This window comes from Sciurus vulgaris (assembly GCF_902686455.1).
Source record: "Sciurus vulgaris genome assembly, chromosome: 14".
NCBI lineage: Eukaryota > Metazoa > Chordata > Mammalia > Rodentia > Sciuridae > Sciurus > Sciurus vulgaris.
This window is the reverse complement of record NC_136475.1, coordinates 92,575,158-92,601,900: the sequence shown is the minus strand read 5'-3', so window position 1 is coordinate 92,601,900 and position 26,743 is coordinate 92,575,158. Positions and strand designations below refer to the sequence as shown.

Below are 26,743 nucleotides of genomic sequence, written 5' to 3'. Positions count from 1 at the left end.
CAGAGCTACGCCCCCAGTCCCTGCTTAGACCTTTTACACATGCCCAGAAGTTGACCCCTTCTCAACAACGTCCCACGTCACTTGCCTGCATCCCACATCTGGATTGTTTCAGGACCCTCCTAAGGGGTCTCCTGGTCCCCTTGCTTCCTTACAACCTATTCTCCACACACCCAGGGAATCCTTCTGAAATGTAAGCCAGATCCCGTCAGTCCTCTGCTTTCTGACTCACTCCAGGACTGGCCCCAGCCCTCTCCCACCTGTACCTCCCCAAAACCTTCCTGCTTATTAAAGGCCACCTTTCCATCTCAAGGTCTTTGTACCTGGTGTGTGTCCCTCATTCCCTGCATGGCTGGGTCCCCCACTGCTGAAGTTTCTCTTGAATGTCACCTCCAATTGGAGGAGTGTCCCTAGACGGTTTTGTCTACATAGTAGTCCTCACCCCTACCTCCCATATGTCTATTCTGCGCTTTGTATCCTGCTTTATTTTTCTTCACAACAGTTTTTTCTCCACTCAATGTGGAGAATTTTATAAACATGTATTTACATATTTATTATGTCTCCCCAGCTGGAGTATCAGCTTCACAAGGTAGATATTTTTGGTGTTGCTTTATTCTCTGTGTCTGGTACACCTCGGCATTCATTTTAAGAATGAGTGTTAACTGAATTAGAACAAATTATATTCCAGCTTTTATAATTATGTCAAAATGAATCCTATTGTCATATATAACTAAAAAGAATGAATAAAAAAGAGAATGCGTGTTTGCAAATATTTCCATTGTCATGAAACCCTTGGTTCTATGTGTCTTTGCAAAGCATCTTTTACTGTTGCAACTTTCAGTAAAAGTTAGTAAAATAAGTTGAACATAGGGCCAGAACTATAAACCACTGCACAACATTGTGGTAAACCATAATTTAAAAAAATAGTAACTCTTTCATTACGTAACTGTTACTTACTAATATTTTCAGAGAAAGTTATTATGTTGACAAAGTAAATTATTTAAATTTTTATCTCATCATTTTAGTATTTCTGGTATGTGTATCTAAAATGTACTTCTCTAAAGCAGACCTACGTGTGTACATGAATACATACACATCTAATAGGATGCATGTTCAAAAGTTTTTTCAGATTCATTGTAATGGAGAGGAGGAGGTGTGAGGATAGGAATAGACCCAGACATGTGTTTTAGGTTTTGTTGCATCACCATTGACTCCAACAACTGATTTTTGCAGTTTAGCTATTTCTGTGTAACAAATTATCTCAAAATTTAGTGACTTAAATTAATAGCCAAGCTGGGCTTGCTGGTGCATGCCTGTAATCCCAGCAACTCTGGAGGCTGAAGCAGGATTGTAAATTCCAGGCCAGTCTGGACAATTTAGTGAGATCCTGTCTCAAAAATAAAAAATAAAAAGCCTGGAGATGTAGCCCAGTAGTAAAGCACCCCTGGGTTCCATCCCCTGTGCTGGGGGTTAGGAGGACAATAGCCAAACCACCAGTAGGGAAACTGAGACAGGGGGATTACAAGCTCAAGACTAGCCTGGTAACGTAGCAAAAGGGCCTGGGGCTGCAGCCTGGTGGCAGTGTCCCTGGCTCAATCCCCAGTACTGCCAACAAACAGAAAACCAGAGTTGTTTTGTGGACTCTCAATTCTGTTCCACTTAGCAACATCGGGGGCAATCACTTGGCTTCACACTGGGCTGGGAGGTCAAAGAAGCCTCACTTGTGTGATAGTGCGTCCTCGAGGGGGCCTCTCCATTGCCGGCTCGGGCTTCCTCACCGCACAGCTGTCTCAAGGTAGCTGGACTCGCCATGGCTGCTGACTTTTAGAAACCAGTATTTCAAGAAGAGCAAAACCGGAAGTTGCAAAGACATTGCTTTGAAAATTATGCAAAATCATTGAAATAGCATTCTATTGGCCAAATCTGGTGGGGGAAATGGATGTCATCTTTCAATGGGAAAGCCATTCAATTCAAAGCCATTTTTATTCTATTATAGGCTTGTTTTGCACCTTGTTACGTTTATGAATTCATTTATGTTGCTGTATGAGGCAGTTTTTTGTTTTTTTTTTCCCCTTTGGTAAAGAATTTAACCCAGGGGCCCTCTACCACTGAGCTATAGCCCCAACGCTTTATTTTTATTTTGAGATAGAATCTTGCTAAGTTGCAGAGGTTGACCTTGAATTTGCAATCTTCCTGCCTCAGCCTCCATATCAGGATATAGATATGCACAAGTGCATCACAGTTATTCACTCTTTTTATTACAATGTTCCATTGCTTCCCCATATCACAATTTGTTTATCTATTCTCCCATGGATGCATATTTTTATAATTTTTTGCTATTATGAAGAAAACTTTTAGAAAATAAGTGTACATATCTTGGTAATCCTATGAACTCAGTTCTTTTTTATATGTCTAGGAGTAGAGTTGGGGGGTCTAATTAACATGTATTTGGCTTTGCTTCCCAAATACTTCTACCAACTAATCAGCATAGAAGAGATACAATTTATCCATATTCTTGCCAAATCTTGATATTGTCAGACTTTTTACTTTTAGTCATTCAGCTGGGTGTGTAGTGATTCTTAGTGTACTTTTAATTTGCACTTTTACAATGAGTAATGGTGTTGAGCAACTTTTCATTTATTTACTAACCTTTTAGCTTTCCTCTTTTGTGAAATACCTATTCTTTTGTCTACTTTTTTTTTTTTTTTAGTTGTTGATGGACCTTTATTTTGTTCATTTATTTATACGTGGTGCTGAGAATTGAACCCAGTGCCTCACACATGCTAGGCAAGCGCTCCACCACTAAACCACAACCCCAGCCCTCTTTTGCCTACTTTTTTTTTTTTTTTTTTTTTTTTTTTGGTGCTGGGGATTGAACCCAGGGCGTTGTGCATGCGAGGCAGGCACTCTACCAACAGAGCTATATCCCCAGCCCCTCTTTTGCCTACTTTTAATGGGAATATTTTTATTGATTTTTAGAAAATCTTCATTTTTATGTGTCTTGTTGAATTTATACACTATGAAAATCTCTTCAGTCTTTAATTTGCCTCACGATGTGTTCTGATAAAGTGTAGTTCTTAATTTTAATGAAATAAGATTTAATAATCTTTTCTTTCCTGGGTAGTTCTTTTTGTGCCCTGTTTACAAAATCTACTCCACCACAAGTCAAAAAGATATTTGCTTGTAGTTTTTTTTTTCCTAGAAGCTATATGGTTTTACTTATTACATGTAAGTCTTTGATCCACTCAAATTAATTTGTGTAAGAGGTCAATAATGTTTTGTTGTGAATGTCCAATTGATCCAGAACCATTTATTAAAAACCTTTCCCCACTGAATTTTAGTAGCACTTTGTTGTAAATCAGGTCTTATGTGTACTTATGGGTCATTTTCCAGACATTCTATTCCATTCTGTTGAACTTTTATTCTATCCTTGTATTTAAATTACTCTTTTATTTTTCTATATTTTTATTTATCTACACATTTATTTATTTATTTCTACTTTTTTTTTTTTTTTTTTTTTTTTTTTTTTTTGGTGCTGGGGATGAACCCAGAGCTTGCACATGGTAGATATTTTGGTCAGTTTTTTTTTTTGCAGCTGTGACCAAAAGACCTCACAAGAACAGTTTTAGATGAGGAAAAGTTTATTTGGGGGCTCATGATTTCAGAGGTCTCAGTATACAGACAGCAAGCTCCATTTCCCAGGGCTCAAGGTGAGGCCGAATATCATGGCAGAAGAGTGTGGTGGAGAGAAGCGGCTTAGGACATGATTAGGAAACAGAGACTTCACTTGCCAAATACAAAATATGTACCTCCCCAAAGTCCGCCTCCTCTAGCCATACACTACCTGCCTTCAGTAACCACTCAGTTAATCCCCATGAGGGGATTAATGCACTGATTGGGTTAAAGCTCTCATAACCCAAACATTTCACCTCTGAATGTTCTTACATTATCTCACACATGAGCTTTTGGGGGACATCTCACATCTAAACCATAATACTAGGCAAATACTCCATCATATTTATGTTATTTTAAAAATGTTAAACTAACCTTGCATTCCTAGGAAAAAACCCAACTTGGTGTGACATATTATCTTATTTACATATTGATGAACACAACAAAGAATAGTTGTTCAACTTGCTAATTGTTTGGAACTTTTGTGGCCAAGATCTGAGACAGATCTTTAATTTTGACTTACCTTGAAACATCTCTGTCAGGTTTAGGTGTCAAGGTTATACTTGCTTCATAACGTGTGCTGATAAGTTCTCTTTCTCTTTCCATTGCTTGGGAGAGTATAAGATGGATGTTATTTCTCTCTTAAAAGTTTGATTGAACTTATCAGCTAGTTATGCCATTTGAGACTGGTGTTTTCTTTGTGACAATATTTTTTAACTTTTGAGTTATCTCCTAAATAGCTATGAATTGTTCAGATTTTCTATTTCTTCTTCTTTTTTTTTTTTAATTTTTTTGGTATCAGGGATTGAATCCCGGGATGCTTAACCACTAAGCCACGTCCATATTTTATTCTGAGACAGGATCTGGCTAAGTTGCTTAGGGCCTCACAAAGTTGCTGAGGTTGGCTTTGATCTTGCCATCCTCCTGCCTCAGCCTCCCAAGCCACTGGGATTACAGGAGTGTGTCACCACTCTCAGCTTTCAGTTCTCCCATACACTTTGATAATTCATGTTTTTCCAGGAACACTCGTGCTTTCTTCTGAATTGTCTAGTTTATCGGTCTAGAGTTGTTCACAGTATCCTCTCATTTGTTTATGGTATTTATAGAGTTGCCACTTTTATTGTCCCAGGATTGGTTAATTTTGTTTTCCTTCTTGTTCAATGTTTTCAGGTTCATTGAATTTATCAGTCTTTTCAAGAGTTAATGTTAGCTTGTGAACTCTTCTTTCATTTGAATGCTTGCTTTCTCTATTATTAATTGCTTTTTAAAAATGTCCTTTCCATTACTATTCAGTGTAACCTTTTTGAACTTTTTTTTCTTAGTTGGTGATGGACCTTTATTTATTTATATGCAGTGCCGAGAATCTCCCAGTGCCTCACACCTGCGGGGCAACCACTGGCTACAAACCCAGCCCCTAAACTTCTTGAAATGTATGCCTATGTCAAAAATCCTCTTCTTGCTGAGACCTTTCTGGACGGCGCATTTCAAACTGAAACCACTTCACTCTATTCCCTTCTTTTCTCTTTCTACAGCACGCATCGCCACTTACGTATTTCCCTTTTTACTTTTGTCTCTTTGCACCTGTTTGATCGCGGCTGAGTCCCCAGACCTGTTGGCGTTCAACGAGTCCAGCAAGGACTGGGTTCAGGAAGGAGGCTGCAGGGCGGCGTTACCCGGCCTGGCCCAGGTGCGAAGGGATCGCAGGTCGTATCTAATTCTTACAGAGGAGGAAACCGCGGCAGGTAAGCGGGGAGAGTCGCGAAGAGAACCCCCTAACTCAGCGGCATGGGCTCTTTCCCCCAACCCCAGTAGTCGCCCGGAAAAATGCAGAACGGGCGGAGCGACCGAGGGGTCCGGGCCGGGCGCGGGAACCCGGCCTCGCTTCGCCGCCCTCGCAGCGCGAGGGGCAGGTGGCCTGGGACCCAGGGCCGTCAGCAGGGTGCGCGACCGCATCGCCCGCTTGCCCACAGGAAGCTTTTGTTCCCCGAGACCCCGGAAGGGACGTCGTCCGGAGGGGGCGCGCGTTTGCGGAGCTTCGCCCGGGAGCGCCCGGGTGGGCGCCGGAACTCACAGTCCGGGGCCTGCGTTTCCGGCCGGAGGGCTCCTCCTGCGGCTCCCGGAAGCGGCGCTCGCTGCCTGGGCAACGGGCTCGGCGCAGAGGCGGCGCCATGGAGCTGGAGGAGGCGGTAAGGAGGTGGCGCTCCTGGCAGGCCGGGAACGTCGGGCCCCGGGGCAGTGAGGCTGAGGGGCGGCGGTCGCGGGGCGCCGTCGGGCCGAGGCGGCCGCTGGCGGCGGAGGGCGGGGCGAGGGGCGGGGAGGCGGGTGCTGCGGGAGTGCTGCGGGGTGAGGTCTGAGGCGGGCGGGGTGCTGCCGGCGCCGGTGTGTTCAAGGGGGCGGCTGGGGCCGGGGGCTTGCGGGGCACCCGCTCGCCACCCTCTCTCCACCCTCTCTCCACGGGGCCCCACGCGCGCCCCTCGGCGCCGGGCTGGGTGGGGCCGAGGCGGAGCTGGAAGCGAATGCCTCCGGGATCGCCGCCCGCTGCGCTCGAATTCCCGCCACCGTCTCCGCAGATTCGAGTTTCGGGTTTGGGATCGTTGAAATTTTTACCGAGTTGTCGAAATAAACCTGGCATTCATTTTTTTACATACGACCTAAAAATGCTGTATCCTTTGATGTCATCAAATGAAGTTTTGGTAATTAGATCGAGGATGATGATAAGTCGAACACGAAAGAGTTGGGAGTCAGAAAATCAGAGGCAGAAGTGTGATAGAAGGTCTTATCGTATATACTCACTGAAGTGGAGGGTATTGGGGATTGAACCCCAGGGTGCTTTACCACTGAACTACATCCCAGACCTTTTTATTTATTTATTTACTTATTTTTTTTTATTTTGAGACAGGTCTCACTAAGTTGCTTAGGGCCTCCCTAAGTTGCTGAGGCTGGCCTCCAACTTGGGATACTCCTTTAGAGTCGAGTCGCTGCGATTACAGGCCTGCATCACCGTGCCCTGCGCAATCGGTGTTTATCGAATGGTGGATGAATAATGTCTAAATGTTAAATCCATGAGATTAATCATAACTCACCATAAAGTATACATATCTGCTACCAGTAGGTTCCAAGTCTGGCTCACCATCGACTCCCAGCACTAGTAAAATGCCCAGTACACATGTAGTTGATACTCTTTATTCTGTTCAATGAATAAATCAAAACTTGAAACACCTCAACAAAGATCTAGTTCCATTGGGGTATGTGTTTTTAATGCCTTAGATGAAGTTCCAAATGGTAGGTCTAATTTAAAAGTCTTATCTGTACTTCCATGTCATCTTTTTTTCTCAGCACTTTCCAGGAGTTTTATTTACATGTCTTTATTTCAGTTTATCCCTATCTTTTTCTCCCCTCACAGACCGCATATTTTAACACATTTTTTCTAATAGTTCAGTTCAGTTTCATACTGTCCACAAGATTGAGCTCTTCTTATTTGCAGATAATGTCTCTGATATATTTTTTTGTGATTTTTTTTTTTTTTTTTTTTTTTTTTTTTTAATTTGTAGCCCAAAATTGCCAGGAACCCTTCAAGAACTAAAAACTGCAGGCTTTAAACTGAATGTGGTTTTATATTAATATCTTTTCTCTCTTGTATAGAAAGAGTTTAAAGAACGGTGTTCTCAGTGTGCTGCTATCTCTTGGGGTCTTACTGATGAAGGCAAATATTATTGCACATCTTGTCACAATGTTACCGAAGTAAGTGACTTTTTTTAAAATGAATTTGCTTATGTTTTAAAAATTGCAGTTTCAGTTTGTGTGTAATCTAGTTCTCAAAAAAACCTGATATGCTTTATCACTCATATAATGCCCAAATTCCAAGAATTTAAGAAGTCTTTTAAGTTCTCACTCTGGAATTAAGGAATTTGTAAATTAGATTGAGGATGAGTCTTTGAAGTTATGTCATCACATTTATAATGATTTTCTAATTCACTGTATGGTTTAAAGGAAAATAATTAAACTTGTACTTAGAAGATGATTTCTTTTTATTACACTTAAGAATTTTAACATGTTGTACTAGTTTAAAGTTCTGAAAGATGCAGTGTTTGAAAGATTGAGACTGTTGGGAATATTGGAAATATGCTTTATTTTCATTTTATCTTTCTATAGTGCCATACAAATTACAAAGTATTTCCTTACCCATTATCTCATTTCCTCCTCATAACAACCAGTGAGATAAGTGTTATGCCTGTTTGTAGATGGAGCAAGTGGGGCTCAAGAGTTGAATGAGTTTGCCAAAGCCTTATAAGTACAAAGTGTTGAGCCAGGTCCGCAACCTGAGTCTTCTTACTCCAGAGTTCCTTTTACCACATCATACCTGCTTCTTAAAATAGAGATCTTTATACTGTCCTTTGTAACTTTGGTAAATGAAACGTCACACCAGGAGCTCTAGGTCCTGTTCTAGTGACCACACCTTCAGGCCAGTATAACCAAAATAAGCAAAGTGTGGATAGTCCACTACTGGACAGGCTAAAACATGCCAGGACTCTGCTCTGTGGAAAAGGATTTGCTCAAAGTACAGAGGGTCAGGAAGGACCTTATTCACCATATAGGCTTAAAAAAGACAATTTGGGACAGATAGAAGTTCGCTGTGTAGACATCTGCTTCTAGCCTATATTGAGTGACAGGGACTGATTTATCTTCCTATTTCAAATAACTAAAACCTAGACAAAATATATGGAAAATCAGATAGAGCACTAATCTCCAGGATATATAAAGAACTCAAAAAACTTAACACCAAAATAACAAATAACCCAATCAATGAATGATGGCTAAAGAACTAAACAGACAGTAAGATATAAAATCAATCAACAAATATATGAAAAACTGTTCAACATCTCTTGCAATTAGAGAAATGCAAATAAAAACTGTGATTTCATCTCACTCTAGTGAGAATGGCAGTTATCGAGAATACAAGCAACATTAAGTGTTGGTGAGGATGTGGGGGAAGAGGTACACTCATTCATTGCTGGTGGGACTGAAAATTGGTGCAGCCACTCTGGAAAGCAGTATGGAGTTTCCTTAGAAAACTTGGAATGGAACCACCATTTGACCCAGCTATCCCACTCCTTGACCTATACCCATAGGACTTAAAATCAGCATACTATAGTGACACAGCCACATCACAATACCTAGCAGCTCAATTCACAATACCTAAACTATAGAACCAACCTAGATGCCCTTCAGTAGATGAATGGATAAGGAAACTGTGGTATGTATACACAGTGGACTATTACTCAGCCTTAAAGAAGAATGAAATTATGGCATTTGCAGGTTAAATGGATGGATTGGAGAAAATCATGCTAAGCAAAATAAGCCAATCCCAAAAAACCAAAGGCCAAATGTTTTCTCTGATAAGTGGATGCTGATCCATAATGGGGGAAGGGGGACAAGAGAAGAATGGAGGAACTTTGAATTGGGCAGAGGGGAGTAGGGGATGGGAGGGTGTATGTGAGGTAAGATGGTACAATGAGATGGACATTATTACCCTGTGATTACATGAATAGTGTAATTATGTTGTGTACAACCAGAGAAATGAAAAGCTGTGCTCCATTTGTGTACAGTAAGTCGAAATGCATTCTGCTGCCACGTATAACTAATTAGAACAAATAAAAAAAAAATGCATGGAACAAGTAAAAAACAAATTTTTTTTCCCCCTTGAGAAAAGTGATTACTTTAGCTTGCAACACAAGTGCTTTTCCTTGAGATAATTGTTTTTCTTTAGTGTGGAGCTGAAATGTTTATGTCTGTTTCTCATTTAGTCACAGAGGATATTAATGAGATGTTTGCTCGCTTGATCAAATTGTTGGGGTAAAGAAAATGTTCTTTTATCTTGATTATGGTGATGGTTTTATGGAGATATTTATGAATCTTGATTTATGTATATGTATACACACAAACACATCAAGTTTTTCACTTGACCTATGTGCAGTGTGAGCCTTGCTTTGGTGCTTTTTAAGGCACTAGTGGTTCAGTTATACTAAACTCACTGTGAGACCACAGTACAAATGTAAAGTGCTGAAGGAAAGCCTAATAGACTATTTGCCATTAGCAGATGGAGTCAGCATACTATTTTTATAGAAACTGAGCTACCTCTTTTATTTGTGTTTGATAATTTTTTAAATTTGGTTCTGGCTGATTAAACCCACTGTACTTGATTGTCATCTTGAAAGGTCCTAATACCACTGCATAGCTCCACATTTAAAAGACTGTCAATTCACATAGAGTAAGTTTGTCAAGAATGTAGAGTTCTTAAAGGTGGGCAGCATATTTCTGTAAAGGCCAAGAACCTAGCTCAGAGCCTTCCTTCCACAAAATAGGCAAAGCTGTGTGTTGCAAGGCTTTGGTGGTCACTCTTGGCCTTATGGCAGTGCAGATGTGTTCATTACCTAGAAGGTGATGTAGTTGGTGCTCCCTGGAGTTGTACAGTTGGGTGTTGAAATCCAGTGGGAGGGGAGTGAAACGTGAGATAGTGGTTATACCTATGAGAAATGGCAGTCATGGTACAAATTACCCAATTTTTCTACCTCTTTCACTGTCCTCCAGTTTATTCTGTATATAGTTCTTCTAGCTCTAGGCACTCTGTCACTCTTAAGAAAAAGATTTCCAAATTGCTAAAGGAACTGGAAATTTATTGATGTGTTTTATCTAAGAAAAAATTTAAATTTGGCCAATTTAAGCAATAGATAGTTTTACAAGTATTTCATGGATATTTGATAAAAGTGTATAGGCTAGAATTATGTAAGTTTAATTGGTTTTTAAGATTATAAGAGCAGTACATGTATATTATAGGAAATTTTGAAATTTTCCTGTCTCTTTTCTGTGTATGAGAGGGGAAAGGGGATCTGTGAATACTATTTAATATTTTTCCTTATTTTTTTTTCTGAGTTATTCTAAACACATACAGATATTTTTACTGACTGTGTAAATAATTCCATAATACAACCATTCAGTAATTTAATTACAGTTCTAGTTTTGGATATTTTGCTTTTCCTAGTTTTTTGTTGTTTCACATTTTGTGAAATCTGTATTTTGAGCCTTTTTTTTCCTGGCTACCCTTTATAAGTTTTACTTGACTTTGCTAGATGACTGCTTTTGTATTTACTTTGACATGTCGTATGTTCTCAGTGTGACCAACTTTGTACACCAAAATTGCTTTAAATATGTTTTCTGTGACTAGACTACGTTCCAAAAATCCTGTCCTTATTCCCAATAAGAGTTGAAGATAAATTTCATTCATTTTTGATTGTAAGAAAGCCAGAATCATAGACACTTGACTTGAGAACTGTTGGAGGAAAAAGACTTTGGTATGAATTATATTAATCAGTTAATTGTTCTAAAATTCTGTTAAGTTTCATTAAAAATGAAAACTAGTGCTTTTATAATTTCAGAAATGAAAGCAGTTTTAGAGTAATATTCAAACACATGGAAAAAGAGAATGAAACTAAACCATATATATGTTAGGCATCAGTAGTTACTGAAAATACAGAAATTGTTTTTAATACCAAAATGTGTTGCATGGAGGGGAAAAATAAATTTGACTTTTGATTTTGTTTGATAGAGTTATTCAGTGATTTAAAATAAAGTTTATTCATTTAATAGATACTTTGTGGTTACTATGTTAGATACAGTTTTGGAAATCAAGAAATTTTTTTTTTTTTAAATTAAATGTTAAAATTTATTCCATCATGATTACAGGCATTATAGGGCAGGGTGGGCAAACAAGGCAAATAAAGCAAGCACCTTTCCCCTCCATTTAACCAGATGCAGCATTTTGACTTTTTTGTTATATGCAGGTTGACTTAATTTATTAACTTGGGATGATAATTGGCAATAGCAAACTTTTGTGGTTTGGGATCTTTTGCCACAGCAACTCCAAGTAACGTAATTCCAGAACTATGCTGTGAGTTCTGAAATGGTGTTCATTTTAACATTCTTGAAGCTTCATATCTTAATTGGACAAGAAGGCAGGAAATTGCTAAAAAAAAGTCTTCCTCTTTGCTAACCCAGGCCACCAACAATCTTTGTGAGTTACTATATAAAAATAAATTAGATGAGACTGTTGTGCCTGGATCCCCTTTTAAAGCATTAGCTACCTGAGAGAAAAAAGAGGTCCTAACTGATTGTTTTCATGAACAACGACCCCAGTACAATGTACCTAATGTCTTTTGCAGCAAAAACCAAGAAGTCAGGCAACCCTGATCATCTTGACTAGTTTATCAATAATTTATATACAAGATATATTTAAAGCTGATTCTAGATCATGTATTGCAACCATAATCCCGAGAAACTGTTCAGTTTTAGCCCACTGAGGTTCTGGAAGATGCCAGATCAAGTGAGAAATCATCTCAAAGCAGAGCGGTGGTTCATCATCTTTTACAAGTGAGAGGAAAACATCAATAGAGAAGAAATAAAACAACTCCCTCCTAAATTCATTGAATCCCACAGCTATCTTCACAGCCTTAGTTGACAAAATCCAGAGTCCTCAATTTCCTGATATAGGAATCCATTTTCAAGGTGACAGTCAATATCAAGAAGAGTTTTCAGGCTTTTCTTTGCCATGGCCCATGAACTCCAGTCCTTCAATAGGAATCTCTTTCTCTTTTATTGCTTTCTGAATGCACTGCTGGTAGCGCTTGAAGAGATCGGTGCACGGGTCCCCGGAGCCGTCTCCTTTGAGGAACTTCTCAGCAAACCAGCGATTGAAGCACTGGTCGTACTTGCGCTTCATGTCGGTGCATGCCTCCCCGACGCTGTTCATGGCTATGGAAATCAAGAAATTTTTAATGAAAAAGCAACATAAAGTTAACCAGAATGTTACAGCTTACATGATTTTCCCAAGATGGATTTTCCCAAGACCATGGTTGGTCTTGGCGCTCATAATTTGGTCCAGAGCATACTTGATGATTTGAGAAATATAAAACTATTTTCATAAGGCCTGTGTTTGTTTCCTGTAGAGATCTAAGGAAGTTATAAACACCGAAGCTATTCCTAATGCTAAGATAAAAACTATCAACAGGGGGCTTAGAAGAAAAAGGAAATGTGGTAAGCTCTTTCTTCATTTGTGCTTAGCATGCCTTTTTTTTTTTTTTTTAAGTTTATGATGGACCTTTATTTAATTTAGTTATTTATATGTGGTGCTGAGGATTGAACCCAGTGCCTAACATGTGCTAGGCAAGCACTCTACCACTGAGCCACAACCCCAGACCCATTCTTAATATTCTTCATTCACATCTTTCACTTTCATAATTTGGGGACATGGAATGGAATTTTAAATAGATTCTAGAGAAAATGCTAGTTTTAAAGCAGATAATCTGAAATTGAATTAAAGTTGGTAACTGTTTGTGGTAAAATTGGAAGCAGATGTATTAAAACATATCTTTTTTTAAAATCCTCATTACTGTCATTGAGTTGCTTTTCCAGTGGAGCAACTATTATGCAAAAGATATAATAGCAAAAGGAACATCATTTTTTTATCTACTGGCATATGTTCTTCTATTACACATCTGTTATTGATTAGTAATATGATTTTCTGTGATTTTAAAGAAAAATGCTTATTTTCCACAGACATTCAACTGTGGTTAGGTGAGTTAAACATGCTAGTCAACTTTCAGAAGCCCATTTCTCATTTTGACTTTTGAGCACACCCTTTTAAAATAGGGAGGATTATTTTCCCTTAAAATAGCCTCAGCATGGGTGTGCTTGGGAAGATAATCTATTTTATTAATCCAGTGAGTACATATTAACCATCATTGTTCAGAAGGATTGGAGGTAAAGTTCAACTGAGGCTTTTTATTTTTGTGACTAAGTACCTAGGACCAAATTCTCAAGTTTGAAACCAGGGTAATGATAATAGTAGACTCTTCTGCATGAGGTAGCTATGAAGATACATACACACAAAATATTGCACATATATATATATATATATATAAATTAAATATTTATATGAAATACATTGACATTCTTAGATGAATAACAGAGAATGCCTAAATACTAACTCATAGTTCCTGCTTAACCTTTAATAGTGACTATTTTAATTGGGCTAAAACCTGATTAATTTTCATTGAATTTTGTCAGAGTAAAACCTGATTAATTCAGACTCGATGTATTTAAATAGTCAAAATGTTTAGTTTAATCTTAAATTCCTCAAGGAACTCCAGGTGCTTCCTAGGGGTTAAGTGTCTGTAGTCAAACTTATCTTCTTAGTGTCTTCATCTGTAAAGTAAGAAGAATAATACCATTTATTTTTTAAAATAGGCACAGACTGAGAATTTAAAATGCAGCTTTATCAGTTTCTAAGTTTCTAGAATAGCATGCTGGAATAGTGTATGTATACCGTATGAAGAGTTTAAACTCTTTGACTTTTGGATGCATCAGAATTACAGACTTTCTGTTATAACCAGATACTCTTTCCAGGAGGGGACTGAGTTAGTCAGTGGGGTTGTGGGGGCCCTGTGACATTCAAGTAAGGGAGAGGGATTGATTGGAGTCCTCTGCCATGTGCATGGGAGAAGGATTCTGGAAGACAGTAACAGACTTCAGAAGCTGTATTTAGTGTGGACAGCATACTTGTGTTTATCCTGTAGTGAGGAGTAAAACACAAGCGGCTTCACAGATTTTAATGTTTTCTTTAACTGGTTGCCATAGTCATTTAATATTACCGCTGTCTACTGTGCTGGCATATTTCTTAATAATCTCTTAGGGTTGTTTTGAGGATTAAGAAAATAACTTACTTAAAATACTTAGCATACACCTGGTACATAGACAGAAATCAGGAAATATTAGATTTCTTGCTTTCATTTTCTCCCTGTAATGTAAAATTATATCTGGAAAAGCAGAATGCCATTGAATAGTCTATTTGAATGTTCTTTTTACCCTTTTCCACACTCCTGGACCAACAGATCTTGACATTTGTCATCTTTTGCCAAGTAATTTGTTGGGCTATTGTGAGTGACAGAAGCAGTGACAGTATTTACATTTAGGATTCTGCTGGACATTGTCCAATAAAATAACATTTCAAAAACTTATTTCACTTTTTTAAAACATGCTATTTTTTTCCCTTTTAGGTTAATATTTCAGAAGAATCACAGTTAATGGAAAACACTTAAAATCTGATAAATTATACAAAATGCATAATTTTAACATTTGTGTATAAATTTTCCAGTCTAGAAACAAAACAAGAGAATGTAAGAATTGAAACTATTCAGGGGCACAGAAAAATTCAAGTTGCAATGCATAAACACAAATTGTAATTATGTAGTAGCTTCGAGTTAATAAATTAGGAGTGCCAATGTCTAACACATGGTTATTTGTCATTTAGAAAAAGGCTGGGATTGGTTTGTGTGTGAAGGTTTTCAGCACATACTTTACCAACAAGCAGAAGCCCTAAAGGCCCTCGGAGTGGGCCCGGAGTTAAAGGTATGTCTGCTTGTGTCTTGCTGCCTTTACATTTTATTGCTGGAAGAGTAAGATTCAGAGTGGAATCAAGAAGAAATCATTAGTAGTGCTTAGGGGCTTTACCCCGATCAGAAACATAGTCGTGTATAAGTTGTTTTCTTTCTCTGATTCTTAGTTCACTTAAATTGTAAGAGAAAAGGGTTTAACTAGGTGATCTGTAATGTCCTTTCCTTCTCTGAAATCGGAGATTAAGAAGAAACTGTTCCATGTTCCCCACATGCCTGCTATTATGCTGATCATTCTCCTTAAGGAGAAAAGTAGGCATTTAGGTGGAAGCAGTATATAAAGTACAAGAGGTTCTGTGGTACATGTGCACCTGAACATTTGTTGTTATATCCTGAATCACCACTCACTTCCCTTCTACTGTAGGATGAAGTTTTACATAATTTTTGGAAGCGCTACCTTCAGAAGAGCAAGCAGGCATATTGTAAAAACCCAATATATACCAGTGGAAGGAAAACTAAGGTAAGTTACAAGTCTAAAAAGTGGGACTGAAAGATGCTTGGTGAGATATAACCTGGAACATGGAATATGGGGTTCATGACTAGGTTGAGTATGGGATTATGCTGATTGTCAGAGGATTTTCAGTGAAGAGGCTTCCAGTTCAGTCCAGGACAGGGTCTCTGATTCAGACATCAAAATGAATTTTGTCTTCTTATTAGACTAACTCATTTTTTAGATAGAAGCTTTTTTTAAAAAACATTTTTGTTGTATCTGGACATAATAACCTTATTTATTTTTATGTGGTGCTGAGGATCAAACCCAGTGCCTTACAAGTGCTAGGCAGGCACTCCATCACTGAGCCACAACCCCAGCCCTAGAGAAAGCTTTAACGAATTTCTAACTGTGCTGTTATTAAAGGGTTTTGTTTTTGTTTTTGTTTTGTTTTGTTTTTTGCTTATCTTACTCCTTTTGCTTGGATTACTTATTTATTTTACCTGACATTTCAAGATTCAGCTCTGTTATCTCTTCTCAGAAGCCTTGATGTGAGGAAAAATAAATCTAGGGCCCCATTCCCCACATTGGGCAGAGCAGCCATGTTTTTGGCAGCTTGTTCTTAACTGCTTTCCTGGTGTGCCATGGAATGTTTGTTGGTTTAAAGACAGTTCCACTGCTAAGAAAGGCAAGTTTGCTGATCTTTGATGTTTATGATATGCAGTACTTACCCCCCAGGACTAAGAAGAAGAGATTTTGAATCTGTTTGATTCCCATTTGTTAAAAGCTTGGGAACTTGTTCCAGTGTTTTCCTTTTGTTCTGGCCCTCAACATGCAGAGTTCAGTGACCTGGCACCGAGAAGCCCAGGTCTGTGTAAAAGGAAGAGGTTACAGAGATGAGACAAGGAGGCATCTTTGAGCTCCTAGAATCTTCAGTGCTGCCACCCAAAGAGTGAGAAGTTTAGAGTAAGAGTGAGGAAGTCATGCAGGAAACAATTAAAGGGGGGGAAAAATCAAGAAATTAATCTGAGAGATTTACTTTTTAAGCATAAGACCGTGAATTTAAACTCAAGAAAAATAACTTGAATTTACCAGGAAAACAACATTTTATGGTCAGTGTTATGACACTTTATCCTATCTTAATATGAAAGACAGGTACTTCTCAAGAAAAGCTGTATGGTTCTAAGGTGACAGTTTAAAAAAGAAAAGAAAGACAAACTAGCAGACAAACTAGTGAGAACTTGATCTTAAGATTTTGTAGCTGAGGTTTTTTATATTATGTTGATTTTTGGAGGGGTTTTTTTTTTTTTTTTTGGTACTGGGGATTATACAGGGACACTTTACCACTGAGCTACATCACCAACCTTTTTTTTTTTTTTTTTTTTTTTTTTTTTAATCTTAATTTCAAGACAGAGTCTCACTAAGTTGCTTATGGCCTGAGTTGTTGAGACTGGCCTCTATCTTGTGATACTCCTGCCTCAGCTTCCTGAGTTGCTGGGATTGCAGATGTGTGCCACCATGCCCAGCTTAGCTGAGGTATTTGTTGATTGTATTTATGCACTGGAACTTTATCTGGCACATAGAAAATATGGAATAGAACCTGGAGTTCTCTGTGGCATTTAAATATTTTCAAGCTAACTTAAGATTTAAAAACAAAAAGTTTTGTTTGTTTGAGTAAACATCTGGATAAAGCAGTATTAGGATTGCACTAAAATAATGGTAAATAAATAAGCACAAAGTGAAATTGTAAGCTGATATATAAATTGGTAATATAATTTCTGTTCTTAGAGTACAGCTATACTGTCATGTGTTTCATGTGTGTGTGGTATTGGAGATTGAACCTAGGGCCTCACCCAGGCTAGGCAAGCACTCTACCACTGAGATACATCCCCTACCCCTACTACTGTCTTTTGAAAGAAAGGGAAACTGACTTCTGAATTATGAGCTTAGAGACTTATGTGACTCACGCTTACATAACATATTCAGGGCTGTGGATTCTCTCCCCAGCATGGTGAAAGAAAGGACATTAAAAGCTTAATCTTCTCAAACAGCCAATAAATAATGTCTGTAGTGCTTTGGATATAACTGTTTCAGAAGCAGTAGGAGGCCTGTATTTGAATCCTGGTCCTGCTACTTTGAGCTCTGGGATCTAGTGTGAGATGAATTACTGGAAACTTGCTTAAAAAAAAACAAGCAAATATATAAATTGGGGTAAGGGGAATCAGAGTGGGACTGCAGGGAAGGGTGCCGTGTAATCAAAATGCTCAGGGAAGGCCTTCCTGGGGTTGGAGCTTAAGGAAGTGAGAGAGTAAATTCATGGATATGGAGAAGAAATGCAGAATTTCAGGCCTCACCCAGACCAAACCTAGGTCTGCATTTTAACATGTCCTTAGGTGCTTCCTGTATCCACAAAAATTTGAGAAGCACTGCTCAAGTAAGCCCTGGTGGGGGGGCTGGGACCAAATGGTACTTGGAGATAAGTGGTTGAATCCTAGATAAACTTTGAAGATAGAGCTGACAGGATTTCCTAAGGGACTGGATGTGGGGTGTGGGAGAGAATAGTAAAGGATGACTATAAAGTTTTTGGCCTGAGCAGCTGAAAGAAGGAGTTGCCATCAACTGAAATGTCAGGTGGAACAAGAACCTCAGGAGTTCAGGATGGGGCATGTTAAGTTTGAGACAGGTGTGAGACATCCAACAGGAAATGTCACATGTACAGTTAGACATGTAAGTCTGTAGTTCAGGAGAAAGGTCTGGACTAGAGATAGAAATTTGAGAGCTATCAGTTTACATCATCAAATCTAAAATGCTATTGTTTATAAGATATACCATTATTTTAAGTACCCAGGAAAAAAAGCTGTAGATTAAATCATGTTGTGCCACCAGTTATAATATACATCCTGATTTCAAGGATGTGAAAATATGGGGATAAAGTACATATCATAATTAAAATACAGTAGTTAATACTTAAAACTGTAAGACTAGTGGACATCACCAGGGAGTGAAGACAGAGAACAGCACCAAGAACTGAGTTCTGGGCCTATCTGGGGTTAGGATGTTGAGGATAAAAGAGGAACAAACAAATAAATCTGCAGAGCAACTGGTGGAATAGGAGGACAGCCAAGAGTGAGGGGCATTCTAGAAACTATGGCAATAAGGTGTTTTAAGAAGAGAGCAGCTGTCAGGTGTGATACATGCTGCTGCCAGCTCAGGAAGGAAGAGGGCCGCACATGGTAAGGGGAGTAGTGAGCTGGCTTGACTGCAGTTGGGGCATAAGATAGACTGAGGAGAGAAATTGGGGACAGTAAACCTGGACTTTATTGAGGCATTTCGCTGCAAAGAAGTACAGAGAAATTGTGGGGGAGCTGGAGTCAAGAAGAAGTTTTTTAAAATAGGATAAATGAGGGCATATTTTTGTACTGATGGAATGATAGAGAAGAAATATTCACAATGGGAGAAAAAGTGGAAATGTTATCTTTGAATAGATGAGAGAAGTGGAATTGAGTGCATAATGGAGACACACGCTTTAGATGGGAGCTTGGATGATCCAGAAGAATTGGGAACAGGCAGAGGATAATGTGAGCTGCTTGCAGCTGGTTGCTGCAGGAGCCTGTGGAAGTTTTCTTCTGATTGCTTCAGTTTTCTTAGAGTCCATGCCTTACCTCTCTTGGTCTCCCACAGGGAGGGAGGAGTTGTGCTTGACAGAGAATACAAGTGTTTTATCCCATCCCCTGGTGGTGGGTTTTTGTTTTTGTTTTTGTTTTTTCCTTGCTTCATTCTCTGGTGAGCTTCTTAAACATGAGTCTTATCTACTTGTAATAGATCAAGTTTCTTGACCTGAAAGGCTAATATTGTTGCTTTTTGCCTGCAATCAGTTCCTCAAGGTAACTAATGAGGTTGTTAGGTGGCCAGCCAGCTGACCTTCTTAGTGACACTCTTGACCACTTCTTTCACAGTACATTTGTGAACCATCACCAGTGGTATGAGATGGTTCATCCTTGTCCAATTACATGTTATAAACATTACATGTTATAAACAGTAGCAATGCTGTAGGAGTTCAAAGAAATGAGAAATCATAGAAGAACAGGTTGGAAAGACAGCATAATAGAGTAATAATGAATTGGGGAGAGGGAGAAGAAAAGACAGTTCAAACAGGACAAACAGAATGAACAAGATTAGGAAGCAAAAATTCCCCGGGTAGGTTCTATAGAAAGAAGCAAGCCAGTGTGCATGAAGCCATTATTGTTTTGATGTTTTCATTGTGAGGATTCTAGTGCCACAAGGGCAGTGTGCGTGGAAGGAGGAGGAGGCCCTTCTGCTGTGCTGGCAGTCTGTTTCTTCACTGATCCTTGTCTGTAGCCCTTGTTTAAGAACCATTGCTAGGAGCTGTCTGAGAGCATGTTTCAGATGTAAATACTTTTCAGAGTTAGGGACTTGGCAGCTCTCTAGTGTATTTCTTATGGTGTTTATGATGATTAGGAAGTTCACAGAAATTAACTGTTTTAAACTCCTATGCAATAATTTTATTTAAATTATTTTGTGAACAGGTATTGGAAGATAACATAAGTCATTCAGACTGGGCTAGTGAACCTGAACTGCTGAGTGATGTTAACTGTCTGTCTTTTGTTGAAAGTGGAGCAGAGTCTCAGTCTGATGCCCAAACTCAAAAGTCTTTCCCCCTCACTAAAGCATCACAACCAGGTAAAAATGAGAACTTAAACTGTTCAGAATTTTAAAGCTAGTACAGCATCTTAAAAATAATCCTATCTTAATCCTATCTCTCAATATTCTAAGAAAGGAAATTTGGTCTACTAAGAATGACTTGCTGAATCTCATGCCTAAGAAAAAGGCAAATTAAATAAAATTCTAGTGCAGTTTTTAAAAAGGTATATTATCTTCAGGTGAGTATATTTGTGTGACTTTTCTTTTTGAAGGGAGATAAAGAGAAAGTAGATTCAGAAAGAAGGAAGCTAGGTCAAAAAGACTGTGTTTGGGCTCAAGAATTTTCAAAGAAGTTTGTAGCAGAATAATGTACCTTTTCATGTGATAAAATAGAGTCAGAGTCAAAGATAATATACCCAGTTACTAAGTATAGCTTAAAGCAAGATGCATAAAATTTACCATGTTATGTGTATGTCTTATTTTTTAATTTATTCCATAACTTAAAATACTTAAGGATTATGCTTAAGATTATGGATATAGACCTTCTCCCTAAAATTTTTGTTTAAATGTTCCTTCAGTACATTTTTTCTTTCTAAAATCATAATGGAAAACAGACCACAAAGAACTTAACCAGGCTTTTGTTACAAGTTAGAAGAATCTTGATATGTGCTGATAAGATTTATTTGGTAAATAGCTTTCAACTTCTCTGGTGTTAGGGGTTGTTTATTGAAATCTTGAGTTAACAGTGGTGATATAAAATTTGAAAACAAATATTTCTTGTGTGGACTGTTTCTTTGCAAGCCCCTTGCCCACCAAAGGTTAAAAATAGTTATCAGCCAGCAAATCTCCACGTCTTGCAGGACTGCACAGTGACACAGATATCAGATAAGTTACTTTTTGTGTCCAAATGAGTGTCAGAATTGTATGATAATTGGACAGTAATGACTCTTTGGAATTCTCTTCTTCTTGGTGTTTTCAGGCAAGCCTGAACTCATAGTCTCATAAGACTGTGACTCTAAAGCCATGCAGGCCTTTTAAAAGATATTGATTGCTTTTAAAGCATCATGATTATTTTGTTTACCTATGTTAAGGATTTTTTTTAAGTAGATGATGATCTTTAGACTTTCCTTTTAGTTTTTATGCAAAATTATGAATAATATAAATTATGAAATTATGAAGAAGCTATAAGATGAAGATAGTCACAAAGAAAATAAAATCACTGGTTTTCATATCACCCAGAAATAACCAGTTACTGTAGTTGATCATCTAGAAATTCTTTCTTCATGTATATGTAAAGAAAGAGAAATATTTTTGTTTTTGCAAAAATGGAAACTATTTCTTCATTCTTTAAATTCTTAATTAAAATTCTACATGTATGTAATTCAGATAGTTTCCAAATCTTGTTATGAAAAATTGCAAAAAAAAAAAAAAAGTGTAGTTCATCATCCCCGAGTGTTCTTTTCCCAAGAGGCATTGGTTTTCAATTCTTTTGTAACATCTATATCTCTGTATTACATACCTCTAGTATTACATCATGATTTCTGGTTGTGACATTAGCTATTGAATTCCCAATTGTGGAAGGTGGAATCTTAGCTCTTTCACACACTCCTGCTGCCTGTTCTCCTGTCATCCCCAGAACATGATTGTGTATTTCTCATTCTCCATCTTGCCAATCTAATTATACTCTTTTTACTAGATCAGTATTTAGTGCCTAAATGATTGTAAATATAAAAATGCTATTTAGAACTGTAACATGTAGAGCTTACTATGATTTTTCTGGGTATCCTTTAATTTTCCTTGAGTTGATTATTGTTTTGTTATTTGATTACTTTTCTATTTGTTACTAATGTATAATTTTTTGTTCATTTTAGTACTAACCTATAACTTATTACTAATGTATCTTTATACCTTCTCCCAGTTCTTAAAATCTCCTCTTAAGGGCTGGGGAGATAGCTCAGCTTGTAGAGTGCTAGCCTTGCAAGCACAAGGCCCTGAGTTCGATCCCCAGTATCGCAAAAAACAAAAAAACAAAACAAAAAAAAAGTTCTCTTATTACCTTAGATATTGTATTAATTTTATCTTCTGAAAGAAGTCTTTACAGCATTTGTCACAAGACATATGGTTGGGCTGACTTTGGAATCTCTTTTACCACCATCCTGAGATTGTCACCTCTCTTTTATTGAATTTCTTATTTTCTGGATTTAACTTAATCGTTTTTCCTGGTTTATTCCCTCATTTTTGTGTAACATCTTTTCTTATTTCACAGAGGATATTAATAATATTTCCCCTCTGATTTGATTATTTTCACTCCTGTTTTTTATGTTAGAGACTTTGTTCAAATTTTTAGGGAGTCTAAGTTGACTATTAGTCTAAGATGACTATTTTTACTTAAGAATGGAAACAAAAGACTGGGGAGATTTTGATCAGTGGAGGCCCTGATTTTGAGGCCCAGCACCAACACAAACATACAACAACAACAAACGAAGAGAGAGAGAGAGAGACACACACACATGAAAGCTTTGTGTCTGTGGTGGGTCTTGTCTGCTCTGCTCTCTACACAGGAGTGATCTAGATAGGCTATTTTCTTAGTGAACCTCCATTGTTACCATATTTAAATCTTCCCCCACCCCCAAGCTCATCAGATTCCCCAGAAAAATCTCTTTGAGTCTTCTCTTTATCAAGTGTGTAATGCTGGCAATCAGTGTTCGGAAACTGGGCAAGAAGAAGGCTGGAGGGTGTTGGGAGTTTGTTACAGTACTCAGCATGTGGACCTTCACTTAATTCTCCTGTTTTCATTTTCAACCATGCAATGTCAGTGACTTACCCTATTCTAGAGACCCTTTGTTTTACTTTGTAGAGGAGAAACTCCAGTTTTATGCCAAGATTGGGGAGGGGCAGTCACATGACTGCATAGAGTTGAGGTAAGAATCTGGGTGTGGGCATCTTCCTCCCTCCCTTCCTTCCATTTATTATTACAGGGGGCTGAACCCAGGGCCTCATGCATGCTGGACAAGTGCTGTACCACTAAAGCCATGAGCCACATCCCCAAGCCTTAACTGTTTTTAAATCAGACTTTGAAGCAGTCCTCCCAGTGTTATCCCTGCCTTCATCCAGTTTCTATTGAATTTAACCAATTCCTTTGCTGCCTTTAGGGATATCCAGTGGAAAATTAGGTTGCTTTTTGGCCTTCCCACTGCTTGCTTTGGATCGAGCTTTCACAGACTGCCAAGGCAGTCATTACCTTTCCAGCTCCTAAAATTTTGTTGCTTTTATCTTCTTTTCCATGTTATTTTTTATTGGATTTATGTAGTTTTAAAATTTCTTTATACTAATTATTGTAGGGGCAGAGATCCAGAAGCTAATGTATTTTCAGTCTGCCATCTTAACTGGAGGTCTTTACATGATGTGAGGACTATATGAAAAGTATGTGTGTGTGTGTATATATATATATATATATATATATATATATATATTTAACAGTATTTTGAGGAAATCTGCATTCTACCTCTTTTAAAGCCGTGGTCCTCAAATGTTAGCATTTGACAGAATGGAGGGCTTGTTCAACTGCAATAATTTAAGTTTTTGTTACATTCTCAGGTAATGCTGATACTGCTGATTCAGGGATTATATTTTGAGAACCACTGATCTAAAGCATTATGGAAATTATTATGTAGTACACAGTTGTGTGGAATTAATTAAACTTCTGTTCTTGGCACTTAGGTTGTTCCTAATTTTTTTCATATTACAAGCAGTGCTGTACAATATTTCTTCACCTTGAACCTTGGCATGTTTGTTTGTTTGTTTGTTTTTGGTTCTGGGGATTGAGCCCAGAGGCACTTTACAATTGAGCTACATCCCCACCCCTTTTTATTTATTATTTTGAGACAGGGTCTTGCTGAGTTGCTTACAGTCTCACTAAGTTACTGAGGCTGGCCTCCATCTTGCAATGCTCCTGCCTCAGCCTCCTGAGTTATTGAGATTACAGGTGCTCAGCTAACGTTTGCATGTTTTTAGGACTATTTCTCTGGGACAAAATCTTAGAAGTGTTGAACAGTTTGTTGCTGAATATTTGGTTCCTACTCTGTTCTGGGAATTGTTGGCTCTGAGGACAGAATGATGAGCAAAACTATTTGCCTTTGACGTGTTTATATTATATTAAGAGGAGATAGACAATAAATATACATATAAAAGATTGGTTACTGGTAAGTTCTGTGAAGGAAGAATTAATAGGATTTGAATAAAGAGATTTTTGTAAAATGATTTTAAGAGTCTCTGTTTATGAAAACTTGCAATTTCATAGAGTCATTCCTAGCCCTGCTTCTCTACCTTTATCCTTTAGGTGACATCCCCTAATACCACGGCTTATTCAACCTCCAGTCATATCCTGAAACTAAAAAATTTCCTGTCTTTACTCTCTGCTCTGCACTGTGTTTGTATTCACCTGCCTACCCAATATTGAATAACATCTCATGCTAAGCATTGCAATGCTGACAGCTTCATTTCTCTTGACAAATCTCTTTGCTGTCTCCCTGGTCTCAGTAAATGGAATCTTCATCTTATTGCTCAGGCCAAACACCTTAGAATCATTCTTGTCTTCTCCTTTTTTCTCATACCTTACATTCAGTCTATTATCACATCCTTTTGATTCTGCCTTCAGAATTGATCCAAAATCCAGCCACTCTTACCACTTGCAATATAAGTGCTCAAGTCCAAGTCCTTGTCATCCTTCTCCTGGAAGAATGACCTGTTCCTACTCCTACCATCCTGTAACTCCATACAGCAGACAGAGTGACCTTTCCACAACAGAAGTAAGATCACGTTGTTCCCATGTTTAAAACTCTCCAGAAACTTATCATATTTAGAATAAAAGCCAAAGTACAAATCATGGCCGACAAGGCCCCACATAACTAGTTTTTCCTTCTCTCTGCTGTCATCTCTTCCCACTTTCCTTCGTGAATGACACCTCTCACACTGACCTCTTACTTTTCGTGTGCTCGCTCCTGCTGAGGCGCTTGTTGTTCCTCCTGAGAGCCTTAGTCTGTTCTCTAAATTCATTTGGGTCTTTGATCAGAAGTCACCTTCTCAGAGATACTTTTCTGACCACCAGCATAAACTTGCACATCTCTCCTCCCTTCCCATCATGGTAGGCCCCTGCATTGCTATTTTCCTATATAGCACCAGTTGTGTTTTTTATTTGTTTATTGGTCTGTCTCTCATTACTAAAATGTAAGTTCAGAGAGAGATGAGATTTTTGTTTACTGGCATTTCCCGGGACACAATGGGATGAATAAATATTTGCTTAATGAAGGAAGAGGACACAGTAATGTCATGGTGGAGGGTACCTGGAGGATGGATGGAAGGAGGTGCTGCTTTAGCTCAAGGTTTTGGGAAGGCATCTCTGAGAAGAGGACCTGAAAGTCAAGGCCTGGGTTAAAGGAGTTACACATTTTTTTCTTAGCTTTGTAGTTATTTATCCTTTTATTTATTTATTTTAAGAATTGTATACTAAGGATTTAACCCAGGATCTTGTACATGCTTGGCATGCTCTCAGTCATTGAACTGTACCCCTAGACACACCCCCACCTTTTTTTTTAGAGACAGAGTTTTACTAAGTTGCCCAGGCTGGTCTTGTGATCCTTCTGCATTAGCTTCCCAAGTAGCTGGGATTATAGGTGTACACAATTGCACCTGGTCTCAATTACATTTTTGGCTGATTTTCTTCGAAACTTTGATTGCTTTTTATTGCCAGACTGCTCTTTGTAAAGACTATCACTTATAGGGGTTGTGGTTGTGGCTCAGTGGTAGAGTGCTTGCCTAGCATGTGTGAGACACTAAGTTCAATTCTCAGCCCTGCATACAAATAAATAGAAAATAAAGGTTCATTGACAACTAAATATTTTTAAAAAATCAATTATAATTTCATTTTAGGATACTTAAAATGGCTTTTTGATTTTTTTGTTCTTTAAAATAGTTAAATTGCATTTTAAAAAAATCTTGCTTAATCCCCTAAGAATCAGCCTCTGTCTGTTCTGGATCTCTTGATGGAGTTGAATATTCTGAACGAAAGGAAAAAGGAATTTTGAAGATGACTGTGCCAAGGACACTTGCTTTCTGCTATCTGTCCTTACTTTGGCAGAGAGAAACGATCACTCTTTCTGATCTTTTGAGGTAAGCTGAACTTATCATGCAGTAACATCATTGTCAATCATTCATGCATTAGAATATTTGAAATTTTTTGAGGAGGGACTTGAAAGGTTGGTTCTGATTCTGAAGTTTAATCTCCCCTTGGCTAGTAATTTGTCTTTTGGTTCTTTTTCTTTTTTTCTTTGCAGTACTGGGGATTGAGCCCAGGGGTGCTCTGCCACTGAGCTACACTTTTAGCCCTTTTTATTTTTTATTTTGAGATAGGGACTTGCTAAGTTGCCCAGGCTGTTCTCTAACTTGCAATCCTGTTGCCTCAACCTCCTGAGTGGCTGGG

The 26,743-nt window shown here is 38.3% G+C and overlaps 2 protein-coding genes and 1 long non-coding RNA gene across 8 annotated transcripts in view; 1 reads left to right on the top strand and 2 right to left on the bottom strand.

Annotated features, from left to right (window-relative positions):
- Positions 1-1,832, bottom strand: part of LOC306644521 — a 64,695-nt gene extending 62,863 nt beyond the window's left edge. The window contains exon 1 of the long non-coding RNA XR_013759410.1: positions 1,719-1,832. This is a non-coding gene — a long non-coding RNA (uncharacterized lncRNA). The remainder of the gene's footprint in view (positions 1-1,718) is intronic.
- A 3,866-nt stretch (positions 1,833-5,698) lies between these two features.
- TAF1B (TATA-box binding protein associated factor, RNA polymerase I subunit B) overlaps positions 5,699-26,743 on the top strand; it is a 71,140-nt gene continuing 50,095 nt past the window's right edge. For 2 of the 6 annotated variants that reach the window (XM_079110948.1, XM_079110947.1), the window contains exons 1-7: positions 5,699-5,855; positions 7,312-7,410; positions 12,669-12,756; positions 15,032-15,129; positions 15,538-15,633; positions 20,151-20,304; positions 26,277-26,433. In XM_079110948.1, the coding sequence (XP_078967074.1) occupies positions 5,838-5,855; positions 7,312-7,410; positions 12,669-12,756; positions 15,032-15,129; positions 15,538-15,633; positions 20,151-20,304; positions 26,277-26,433 (710 nt within the window). In that variant the 5' untranslated portion in view covers positions 5,699-5,837. Of the gene's footprint in view, positions 5,856-6,115; positions 6,363-7,311; positions 7,411-12,668; positions 12,757-15,031; positions 15,130-15,537; positions 15,634-20,150; positions 20,305-23,123; positions 23,187-26,276; positions 26,434-26,743 lie in introns of those variants that run through there. The other 4 variants (XM_079110949.1, XM_079110950.1, XM_079110951.1 and 1 more) reach the window with 4 other exon arrangements.
- LOC306644231 (TP53-regulated inhibitor of apoptosis 1-like) lies at positions 11,467-12,474 on the bottom strand. Its single transcript, XM_079110959.1, has one exon. The coding sequence runs from the start codon at positions 12,470-12,472 to the stop codon at positions 12,242-12,244; it is 231 nt and encodes a 76-aa protein (XP_078967085.1). The 5' UTR covers positions 12,473-12,474; the 3' UTR covers positions 11,467-12,241.

What these genes read in the sequence shown, in the direction of transcription:
- LOC306644231 (XM_079110959.1), bottom strand. Translation starts at nt 12,472, where the DNA reads ATGAACAGCGTCGGGGAGGCATGCACCGACATGAAGCGCAAGTACGAC.